At 40.6% G+C, this 12,451-nt stretch overlaps 1 protein-coding gene across 4 annotated transcripts in view; it reads left to right on the forward strand.

The window, feature by feature from the left end:
* The window catches only part of CRIM1 (cysteine rich transmembrane BMP regulator 1), a 188,463-nt gene that overhangs the window by 73,486 nt on the left and 102,526 nt on the right, over nt 1-12,451 (forward strand). For 3 of the 4 annotated variants that reach the window (XM_045549370.1, XM_045549372.1, XM_045549371.1), the window contains 2 exons: nt 9,925-10,167; nt 11,238-11,358. In XM_045549370.1, coding sequence (XP_045405326.1) covers nt 9,925-10,167; nt 11,238-11,358 — 364 coding nt within the window. The remainder of the gene's footprint in view (nt 1-9,924; nt 10,168-11,237; nt 11,359-12,451) is intronic. The other variant, XM_045549373.1, reaches the window with a different exon arrangement.

Raw genomic sequence — 12,451 nt, forward strand, 5'->3', positions numbered from 1 at the left:
AGAGGAAGAAGGGAGGAAGAGGCAGAAAAAAATAAGTAGCCAAAATATATTTTCAAAAATATATTTATAATTTTAGCCACATGGGTTTTTTTTGGAATGTGCAAATGCTCGTGAGAACTACCAGTTGACCAGTTAAATAGCCTGCTCTTCTCTATTTTCTGCTGCTGTCGTCAGCAAGGACAGAATAGCAACAGCATGTTCTGCTGTACTCTCTACCTGTCGGCCTTTATTCGTGCTATTTAGCGCCTTCTCTTTATTCTTGATATATTATTTTAATTACATAAGTATAGTCACTTTCAGAAACCTCAGATCAACACATGATATTCTTTGGAGTCCCTCCAAAGAAGGACTTTTGAAATCCATATACCATCTCCCAGACTCAGGAATTTGTTGACATTATTACTGATAATACTCTTAGTTTATTGTTCCTTGTGTTTTAAAATCACATAAGATCACACTTTTTTCTGTACTATGCTACTAAAACTCTAGAATGTTAACAAATACTGGAGTTTTAAAAGCACATGACTGGCTGCTCCTTTAATTCAGCAAGCATTTGCCGGTCTTCCTCCAATGAGCAGGGACCGAACATCCTTGGAACCCAGTTGCACAGGGAGGGCTCATAGGACTTCTCGCTGGACTGTATTCATAGAAGACATCCACAAGTGCCGGCCCCTCATTTTACAGATGAGCATGGGCTCCTTCATTTTCATATATTTAAAATAGGACATTTTGTTATGTTTTTTTCAAATTGGTATTGTCATTACACGAAGGTAGAACCAAGCTGCAGCATCCCTTCCTCAGAGGAGGGAAAATTGAAGTTTGGAGAGCAACCCACCCAAAATCACAGAAATTCCTCAGCAAAATAGAGGTTTTGTTTGTGTTCTATAATGGATGTTGCCTTCCGTTAAACGCCACCTGGGGAGTTCTTCATTTCTAATGTTTATGTCTCTGTGACATTTTCAAGCTGTTATGAAGAGTCTTCTTAATATGTTGCTGAGCTGAGTATACAAATTTAATTTACGTTTTCCTCGTTAGTCATGTGTTCCATTCTCTAATAATCTTGATTCCTTTTTTGTGGGCTAGGATTTAACGGCAAAAGGAGGGGTGAGGTATTCAGAGAAGACTAGTTTATTAGGTAAAATTAATCTTTTTGAAGCCAATCTTTAGTTCTTTGGACATTTATCTAAACCATCCTTAGGCCTTACTTTATTGCCAGGGTTGTTTTTTAATAAATTCATTGTTAGATTTTGAAATTTGTTATGGTGTGTGAATATATAAATATAATTATTTGAATGACAAATCTTTCTGGGAGTAAATTTAATGTTTTCCTGGTGTGAATTAACAGATGATGAAATAAAATATCTCTGGACTCAAAATTCTAGTAAACATTTGCAAACTATGTTTTAAAATCCACATTTGGGATCTGGGTCTCCTGCTCCCCTATTCTTTCTACCCCACCACCTACCGTGAGAGACAAAACCTGGAAGCCTCTCTCAGTTTTTTTTCCTCCTCCCAGGAAGTGCTGACCTTTTCCGGGAAGATTCTAGAAAAGACTGGTTGGATCAGATTTTCTAAGAATTAAAGCAGCTTTAAATCCCTTGGGAGTGTAGAGGCTGGGGGTGGGGAGGCTTAAGAACAGTAGGTCAACATTGCACGTTGGAGTTATCTGGGAGACTTTAAAAATACTGATATCGGTATCCCACTTCCCAGAATTCCAATTTAATTGGTCTGGGCTGTACTCTGAGCTTCTAGATTTTTACTCTTGGTTGGAGGAGGATTCTAGTACACAGCTGGGGTTAAGAATCATTATTCTAGCACTGAGGTTCTCACACCGAGGTGTGCATGAGAATCACCTGGGGGGTTTGTTCAAGCACAGGTTGCTGGGCCCTACGCCCAGAGTTTCCGCCCCTGTAGGTCTGGTGTGTGGGGCCTTAGCATTTGTATTTCAAGCAAGTTCCTAGGAGATGCTTAATGCTGCTGGTCCCAGAATCACTGTTTGACAACCACCGCTCTAGAGCTGTTCATCTCAACTGTACTATGCATCTTGCTAAAATGTAGATCGTGATTCTACAGGCCTGGCATGAGGTCTGTGTTTCTTTACTTCCAGCAGGCTCCCAGGTGATGCTGAGGCTTCTGTTCCAGGAGCCATGCTTTGAGTAGGAAAACTCTAAAGCATTATTATCAACCGCATTCATTAACATCCTGAGGGCAGAAAAGATGTGTGGTCCGGTGGGGCTCAGCATACAGCTTAGACCACTTGGTAGATGGCAGAGATCTGGCGGCCTCAGTGCTGCTTTGGCACTTGGCCAACTCCTGTTTTGCCAGGATGTTTGAACTGCCTTTGGCAAAGCTGTACTGTCAATAGGGAACTTCATTGTAAAGGGCAGTGGTTCTCAGCCTTAATCTCACAATAGAATCACCCTGGGAGCTATTGAAACAAATACTAATGCCCAGGCCCCTCCGCCAGAAATTCTGATTTAATTGGTTTTAGGTGGGATCCAGACAGTGGTATTTTTAAAGGCTTTGTGAGTGATTCTAATGCACAGCCAGGGTTGAGAACCACTGAATTAAAATATCACACATTGCAGTCTTACAGAGCATTTGAATTTTTTTCTTTTATATTTGGTTAAGTTACATTCCATTGTGATGCAACCTAACTTTATTAGGTAATTGAAAACAATTTAATATGGCATCTTTAACAAATCACCTAGAAAAGAAGAATTCATCACTGTTAAATGCTAAATTCAAAGTCAAAGAAAGTGCTGGGAAAGTACGGTGGGTGTTTCTGAACGAGCTGAAGTATGAAATATTTCTGGGACTGTATCAACAAGTCTAATTTTTTCCCCTAGGGGTTATGATTGTGCAGAACAAGTCTTCACGGCAAAGCTTGCCAAAAAAGGTTATGATAAAATCATGGAATGTGAATGAAAAGAATTCACAGTGTAACTTTAAAGGAGTCAGTCCCTAAATATAAAAATTTAGAGATGACATATGTATTGCATTTGTAGTAGACATTTTCAGAACAAAATAATAATGAATGTAAGAAAGTTTCTCCTTTTAGCTGGTGATATCTGCAAGGCCAAGTGTCAAAGGAAATAGGACAGTCAACAAGAAAATGAAAGTGATAAGGATACATTGGAGACCCTGAACCTCTTTATCTTTGCAAATTAATTTTGTTTTCTCTATTTGAGCAAAAATGTGGCCATTGACTAAACATACAATACCAGAAATGCTGACCAGAAAAACTGAAGCTCCCTTTGCTTTTGGCATTATGAACTAGTAGGAAAATTGTGGGCTTTGGCGGCTCTGCCTCTTGCTTTGTGACCTTGGCCAAGTGTCATATCCCCTCTGGGTCTGTCTCATCATCTGTCACATAGAGATGAAGATGTTATCTCTTCTTCACACAGCCGTACCGAGGTGCATGAGAATGAGCAGAGGCATACCTCACACATAGCAGGTGCTCAGTTAGGAGAGATTCTTTCATTTCTCTAGCATGACCGTGAGAATTAAATCCTTAATAAGAAACATTATCTATCAAAATATTTTTCTTATGAGCCTTTATTGGTATTTTCTACTTATTATACCAGTTTAGATTTCTTCTTAATAGTTATGGAGTTTATGTTTCTACTTGGAAAGTGACTCCTTGCTTTAGAACCTTTCTTTATTCTTGCTGTTCCCATGTCTGGAACACCCTTGCCCTGTTATTTGCATGCTTTCTCCTTTCATGCAAGTCTCTGTTCAGATGCGGTGTCAAGAAGCCTTCCCTCTCTGACCTGGTGAATGTAGCACACCCGTGTCACAGAATGTGCCCGCAGCATTTATCACCTCCTGGCATTGTGCTTTGTACCTCTCTGTTCATTGTCTGTTTCCCCCAGAATTGTAATTCCAGGGATTTGCCTCCTATGCTACCAAGTGGCAGAGGGCCTCTGTGATACCCTGAGCTGATGCCACAGATGCTACAGGACTTCAGGTTATAAGACACACCAGAGAGAGGTGTGGGGACAACAGTGACCCCAGAGTCTTCCTCTCTGGACTCTCTGCTCTACCTACTAAATTCTGATATTAAATGTAATCCAAATTTTCAATCCTTTGAATTCTCTGAAGTAGCTAGGCTTCCCAAGGATTGTCTCAGAATGTGTGTGTGTGAGAGAGGGACAGGGACAGGGAGAGAATTCGATAGACCTGAGGAAAGAACAGAGCACCCAGCAGCATCAGCTTTGTAGGTGACTGTCTATAAATTTTACTCGTCCATTTTATGCTTCCTATTTTCTGTTAATACATGTACAGCATATCCGTTGTTATTTTAAATGACCATTTCAAGAAATAGAAGGAAGGCTTCACTGTCAGATGTGTGGGACTCTACAAAATTTAAATAGAAATAATGAGAATCTGCCAGTATAATGTTTATCTTTTTTTCCTCTTCCCATCAGTAGTTTTTCATTTGCCTTTGTGTTTTATTTAAATCTGTTTTAAGCAGAAAACTCTTGAATGCAAGACAAGATCAACAAATTTGCTATTTGTCGATCATGATTATACTTTCTCTGTTGACATATGGACTTGCAGACGCTCTAGAAATAGCTAAGATTCAGTCACATAGGTTAAAATAACTAGGAGTGATAGAAACTTTACATTATTATTATAAAATTACTTTATACTAGATGAGCTTGTCAATATTTTAAGCACTAACCTCTTAAAGGAAGATTGTTAATATTAAAAAACCAGCTTATTTTCCCTTCATTACTTCTGTTGCAAGTGATGTTGTCACTTTAGTCTTTATATAGCTGGGGCAGGTTTTATTTATTTTTTTTAATGCCAGTTGCAATGTTGTCAGTACACTCAGACTTAAAAGCTTGTTAGTTAAGTATTGTATATAGATTTGTTAGACACCATAGGGAAGGAGTCAGGAGAGACTTCTTTTCAAATAGATAAAATTAAAAATTCAAAAGTAATATCAATAAGCTCTTCTAATTGTTATAGAATTCACAGTGTGGCTATAGTTTTCTCCTTATTTTCTCCATAGAAGAAAGATGGAAAAGAGACATAGATAAATAAATGAAATCTACTGGGAGAATTTGTGTAGAATAGAAAAAGGCTGAGAAAGAAGGTATCAGAAAAACAATTCCTGTTGCTATGGTAACCGTATTGAGTTTAAGTGACAAGCAGATGAGTGGTTGGGGGAGGGGAAGATGCTGGTGAGGGTTCCAGGTTATCTGTGGAAAGCTGAATAGAGTGTTGAAAGAAGAGAAAGATAAATCTAAGAATGTTAACAATTACAAAATAAGAAGAAAGAGATTTTAGAAATCTGAATTGTTTGAAAGCATAATTTTACAACTTTCCAAGTCAGTATGATAGGCTTGAATCTTATGCTTGCTAGTCATGAAGTTAACAATACAACTTTGAAAAATTAAAGTAAAAACTGTTAGAAATACAAAGTTACTGGCTCGTAGTGTAAGATTTTTACAGATCCGTCTTGGAAATCAGATCAAAAATGGAAGTTATAAGGTGATCTGAATGTCTTAAGTAAGAGGCTTGATGTAGTAGATATGCAAGTTTGTACATAATAAACAGAAGATACATGTTCTTTTCAAATACCCATCTATTTTAAAATTGGCATAAGGCCACACAAGTGTGCCAGTAAACAAAAACAGGAAAAACTGAAGAAGTTAACAAAAGTAGAAAATTGTACAGCCTACATTCTCTGGCAGCAACAAGGCAGTGGAACTATAAATTAAAATCAAAAGGAAATCCTCCCCAAATCTACATATGCAGAAATTTAATACCTCTCTTCTAAAACAGTCTTTAAAGAGGAAATCAAGGTTGAAATATAGACTTATTTAGAAAAAAGTCACATTGAGAGCAGTACGTATCAAAAATTAAAATATAACCAAAGTGATATTTGACTAAAGTATTAAAGTCATAATTAAAATTATTTGTATTTCTAAGAAAACAAAGAAAGAATAGATGTGAACTAAGCATTAATCTTAAAACACTAGAGGAAAACTAACAAAATCATTCGAAAGACAAGGAAGAGGTTCAAAAACTTAAAAGAACTGATGAACACATAAACTACAAAAAAGAAAGATTGGTCAATAAAGTCTGAAATGAATTTGAAAATCTAGGTGAATTATATGCTCTTTACTAAAATATAAGTTAGTAAAGATGATTCTAAAAAAGGTAGGACACCTGAATAATCTAATAACCAAAGGAAAAAATCTGTTTCTTCCCCCTTTTAAAAAAATATTCCAAGTTCATATAGTTTCACAGGAGCGTTGTATGAAAACATCAAAGAATAGGTAATTTCTGTGTTATTTCAGTGATTTTCCAGCAGAAAGAGAGTATGCTAAACAGCTCATTGAAAGAGTTAGTATAACCCTGAAACTAAGATTGCAAAAAGGCCAGCACAAAAAATAAATAAATAAATAAATAAAAGAGCGTAGGGAGAACTAAAGACTAATATTACTCAAGTTTATAAATTTAAAAGTATTTAAATGTTAGCAAGTCAAATCCAACAGGATCTTTTTTAAAAAAAGAGTTTATTCTCAGAACACAAGGATGGTTTAAAATCTTAACTGATTATATTAATAAAGAGAAAGCCAGTATGATCATCTTGAGAAAAGTTGAAAAAGCATTTAACAAGATTTAACCTTCATTTTTAACATTCTTAGATCCCTGCAAACTCCGAAACTCGGCTCTGCTTATGGATCAGACTGTGTCTCCGGTAGCCTACCCTATCCTTAAGACATAAGTTTCTTCAGGGTTGGACTGCAAAACACATGTCAAGAGGTGACACTGTTGGGACTATCAAAAAGAAAGTGAAATAACTAGCAAGATCTAGCTTTTTGGGTTTTAATGGAAACATGTTTAATTGAAGCATATGCTTGAAAATTCTGATTATACATAGCGAATATTTTGTAGAATAAGAATGTAATAAGATGTGATACAAAATAAGTTAATTACAGCAAACTAACAAGAGTAGCAATTACGTGTTATTTGCAATTAAAGTCACAGAGCTTTTCTTAATTATAAAACAATATGTTTGCCAGATAAGCAGTCTACTGAAAGTACTTTACAAACTCCAGCTTAATTCCCATACAGTCAAGATTCACCCTCTTCTCCTCAGCTCTTTGATTTATTCCACCCCACACTGATGGGGAGCTGAGAATGGAATTCTTCCTAGCTTAATCATGTTCTCTTCTCACATTAGTTCCTTGGGGTTGTAATAGGAAAGTTAGGGCAGATGGATCCTCCAAGACTAGAGGTAGGTAGTGCCTGTTTGACCCAGGCGCATGTGGAATGTAGGTTTTGTAGGTGCAGTGAGACAAGGCTGGCTCAGCGGGAGCCGAGATCCAGCTGAGCTGGATAGTTTTAACAGAAACCACAGCTCTGATCAGGGAAGAGGCTGAGGCCAGAGAAATCAATTAAGGGCAAACGAAGGGTAAGGGCAAGATTGAACACAAACAGCGCCGGTGATTCCTGGGACAGGAGGCGTGTTATTACAGGAGAGCATAGCTGGAACCAGATGGACCAGGTTCGAACCCTCACATCACCATTTACGTGCCGTGTGATCTTGCGCAAATAACTTGACCTGTGTTAACCAAAGTTTCATCATCTATAAAATGGAGCAAATGATAACTCACCTGGGGTTATTGTGACATTAGCACATGGCGTATGTGTTAATGAAATCTGCTCTTAGAACCAAGGCTGTTTAACTTTCCACTCTGCTTTAAGCTGCGTATTGGATATTGGCATGTTGATGGTGGCCAGAAGGGAGGGCAAAGGCCTGCAGTTAAATGTTGCCTCTGATTGAGGCACAGGGGCAGTGAAGTAGCATTCCATCCAACAGCAAATTAGAGGACATTCGTAAGTTAATCCACATGAACTAACCACCTCATCTCATCTCCGTCTCTAACACACCCTCTACCCAGCTGTGGTAAATGGTACATGTGTCTGGCTGCCTACATATTCTTTCCTTCCAAATGCCTTTCCAGCCTCCTCCCACGTGTCCTCTGTCCCCAGATATCCTGTGCCTTCCTATGCTGCCCAGGACCCCAAACTTCTATTATTCCAAGGAGGGGACTGTTTTTCTGAATTAATTCCCTTTCTCTTCCTACATAATCAAAGCTGTAACTTACAGTGAAGGCCACAGTCTTTAAAATGGCCTGAGGGGCTCTGAGTGATGAGGTGCTGCTGTTTCCGTCCTCGCCTCATCTCCTGTTCCACTGCTGTTCATCCTGCTCCTGCCACACTGGCCCCCTTACTCTTTCCGGACTCATGGGCGTGTGTTGGCTGTTCCCCCCGCTGTCCCCCCTGCTGGATGCTTCTCTCCCAGCTGTCTCCACAGCTCGCCCCTCTCACCTTCCAGTCTTTGTTCAACCATCAGCTGCTCGGTCATGCCCATTCTGACCACACCGTAACTGCCCTCCTCCTTCCATGTACTCCACTTCCCCTGTAGCGCTCATCATCCTTTGCTCTGCTATATAACTTGCTTATTTATGGTGCTAATTGTTTATTTTCCTTCACCCTTCACTACCATATAAACTAATGAGGACAGGGATCCATGTTGTCTTTACTGATGGATCCCAAGCTGCTGGAACAGCAGGGGCTCCATACATACGTTTGAATGAATTTACAGAACTATGAGTAGGCGGGATCTCATATACTATGTCTTAATTAGGCAAGAAATAGTTAGACAAGTAAGATGAAAGAGCTATCAAGGTCGAAAACGGCTGGAGGAACAGGCGTGGTTTTGGAAAGAGATCTACTTTTGTGATAGCAAGATCTGAGTGAACTGGAAGTGAGGGCCTGGATTCTTGCTTTAATTTTGCTACTGACCTTGGCAGGTCACTTGATTCTTGGGCCCCAGGTTCTTTATCTACAAAATGAGGACACTAAACTAGGTGACCTCCTGGGTCCACCCTACTATGCGATTCTGTGGGTTTTACTTTAGGAAAGACATTTACTTATGGAAATGTACCCCAGTATTACATGGCATCATTTTCACTTAATGTTTCCTGAACTCCCCACCTCCCGCCAAAGGTCATGGGCTGTGATGATAAACTTTTGGTTCATATCAGTTTTTTCTGCAAGAACCTTATGTTGGTGTAGGTCTCTTAAAAACTTAAACGAAGAAACCAAGCTGTGGGCTGGGATGCTGGAAGCTAGGACTTTGCTACCCAATCCTAAAATCTCTGGGTAATACCCACCTTGCTTTATTTTTCTCATCTCTAAAATTGGGGTACAGCCAATAGGTCAGCAGATAATACCGGAGAAAGGGGAACAGGTGCATTTGATGGATCTCTGTTGGAGCTAGAAGCACACCAGGTGTCATTTAGGGAAATTACATGAGAATTTGGCTCATTATCCATCTTGCTAAGCTGCCACATCATAGAATCATATAATCTTAATAAGTTTATCTCAGGGAAACCCAGAGTTTGGAGGTAGAGTTCTTCCATGTAGATTATCTTGTACATTGTCTCCAGTCCCTGAAGTAGCTATGGTTTATTTGTGGTTCTCTAATTTGGTGTTTAAATATACACTGTTTTCAAAGAGCAGCCCTTAAAACTCCTTTGAATTCAAAGATCTTTCAGTTAGTCACCGACTATGTCCAGTTTTCAGATTCTCTGTTTCACAGACACGTGTCCCGCTTGCCTTTCTTCACTCTGGCCATTGCACTAGATGTTGATTACTCAGCACAAGTGAGCAGGAAGACTGAGAAGAAGGGAACTTCAGGCTCATATTTGGTGTGATAGGCAGATCTTGGGTGAGATTTTCCTTGTTGGCTCAACCAGGTCTGAGGGTTTTCACCAGGTTTCTTCCTCTGCCCTTCTCTTTGGTTAGTAAATAGATCATCGGGACTGTCTGTGCTTCTGACAAAAGTGCCCACACTGCCCTGGGCAGAAGCTAAATTCTTTCTCTCCCATTTAGAAGAGAAGCCAGATTGCTCCAAGGCCCGCTGTGAAGTCCAGTTCTCTCCACGTTGTCCTGAAGATTCCGTTCTGATCGAGGGCTATGCTCCTCCCGGGGAATGCTGCCCTTTACCCAGCCGCTGCGTGTGCGACCCCGCCGGCTGTCTGCGCAAAGTCTGCCAGCCGGGATACCTGAACATACTAGTGTCAAAAGCCTCAGGGAAGCCGGGGGAGTGCTGTGACCTGTATGAGTGCAAACCAGGTATGCACGAGCCCGTCTCAGCAGCCTAGCTCCTTTGCAGCAGAGGGTGGCAGATCCCTCCTCAGCCCCTGGCCTCTCCTCTCACACGAAGATGGGTGTTCTCACCAGTGTGCTCACCTGAGTCTGCCCCTTGGGCTCATGGCCTGACTTCTGGCCTTCCAGTCAGAGAACCAGAGTGATCCACTGGCACATAAGCACCTTCAGAGGGTCTTTTTTTTTTTTTTTTTTCCTCTTTTCTTCCTTTTTTTTTCCCTTCAAAGTATGCTTGATGGGGAAGGTGGGGTTAAAAGTGAAGGTACTGTGGCTACCTGCTCCATTTCCCCAGTGAAGATCAGAGCCCCCATTTGCAGATCTATCTGCCACTCTAAAATATTACATTTAAAAACAATCATCATACATAAAACAGAAAGTTATTTTCAGGTAAATACATGCATCAAAATGCCAGAAGTTTTCCAATGCAATATTCAGCCTCAATATTTCTCCTTGCCGGTTCCCTGCATCCATCCCCTGACTTCATAGCATGTGCTAAGCCACCTTTGACTGTTTACTCACCTCCTTTGCCAGCATTTGATTTGTTGTCGTGTCCCAGATGTTTCTTGTTTTACGTTATTTCTAACATCTTTGCTCTTGTGGCAGCATTTCTAATGTGGTCTGTGATCACGTCTGGATCGTAGTGATTTCCTCTTTGCAAGTTTCTGATCGTTGGTCAGTTGGCTTTTTGTTCGGGGGCTTTTTTCCTGCTAGGTAAATGCTTCAAGCAAAACAATCTCTTGTTCTATCAGAAACACTTGTGGCAGGCTGTCACCAGCCATGTAACCACTGTTGGTTTAACTCTCTTTCTGTCTTCATCTCAACTCTTACATGTCTCGTTCCCACCTTTTTACTAACAGAAAATCTGGGGCATGTTGCAGTTCCATAACGTTGACTCAAATAAAAATGCCAGCACTAGGACTGGGTTTCTGGGAAGCAAGGAAAGTTTGGAAATTTTTCAAGAGCCAGTGTTTCATTTGGGGACTCAAAGTGTGAGTAAATGTAACACTAAGTGGTGCCTCTCTGTTTGCCTCTTCTAGTTTTCAGCGTGGACTGTAGCACTGTGGAATGCCCCTCTGTTCAGCAGGCCGTGTGCCCCCTGGATAGCTACGAAACCCAAGTCAGACTCACAGCGGATGGTTGCTGTACTCTGCCCACAAGGTTGGTTTGTCATTAGTTTGTCAAGTTTTCTCCTTTATCTTGTACGTTAGCATCATCTAAGGGTACAGTTTCGAGCATGCAGTTTGTTTTCCCATGGGAAACCTAATACTTCCCTGTTTCTCTGGAGAAATCACTGAACCGTTACTATTACTTGGTATTTACATATATCTTTCCTCAGATCAAAGCCAGGTGTCATCAGGTTAAGTCGTTAATCCTTATAGATTCTTCCTGTATGGGTGCTTGTGCACTTTTCAGGGCTGGGAACTGTACAGGACAATAAGCCCCTCTGCATGTAGAGAGGGAGGCAGGCAGGGAGTTATCTATCAATAGCAGGCATGTCATTTGATCCTCGGCAGTGAATCTTGTAGCTGCTTAAACAATGTGTTCAATGCGATGAAACGTTGCATGCTTCATAGAACTACTCCCCAGGGACTCTTGACATTTGGAATCACACATCTACCCAGACTCATTTCTCACTGAGGCCGAGAGGACTCTAAATTCTTATGATGCTCTCTGGAGCAACAAACACATCTCTCTTTGGCTTGATTGGGGGTGGGGGAGGCAAAAAGCTGCTGTCATTTTAGTCCTAGTAGCAGGGCATTCACTCATCCGTATAGAACTATACGTATAGAACTCATCCGCTTTCTCCAGAACGTGAGGATCTCTGGGTCCTGCCCTTGAGTCTACAAAGCACCGCCATACAGCTGGCCCTTCCTGCTTCGCTTTGGGGAAGGCTGTGCTTGGAGACTTGGGGTTCACAGTCTGGTTGTCCCCCACACCCACCCCCGGTGATACTCGCCCTTCTCCTCTGCCCTGATCTCCCCTCCTTCTTCCACAGGCCACTAAGTCATCTTTATGATTCAGCCATCTGATTTCTTTCAACTTTTGTTCTACGATTAATATGAAGAGTGTAAACTGTGCCTTATTTAACTTCATTTCTAACCTCTTCCCCGTCAGTCCTAGTGTCAGGCACTTGGCATCTCGGTTTGTGGCATGAGTAGCTGTGGTTACACAAATGGTTTGGTGAGCTAGGAATATATGTAGTCCACAGTTAAGGTAAGTATCAGTTCTTTGCCCATAATTGAAGTAGACA

Source organism: Lemur catta, chromosome 4 (genome assembly GCF_020740605.2).
Source record: "Lemur catta isolate mLemCat1 chromosome 4, mLemCat1.pri, whole genome shotgun sequence".
Classification (NCBI taxonomy): Eukaryota; Metazoa; Chordata; class Mammalia; order Primates; family Lemuridae; genus Lemur; species Lemur catta.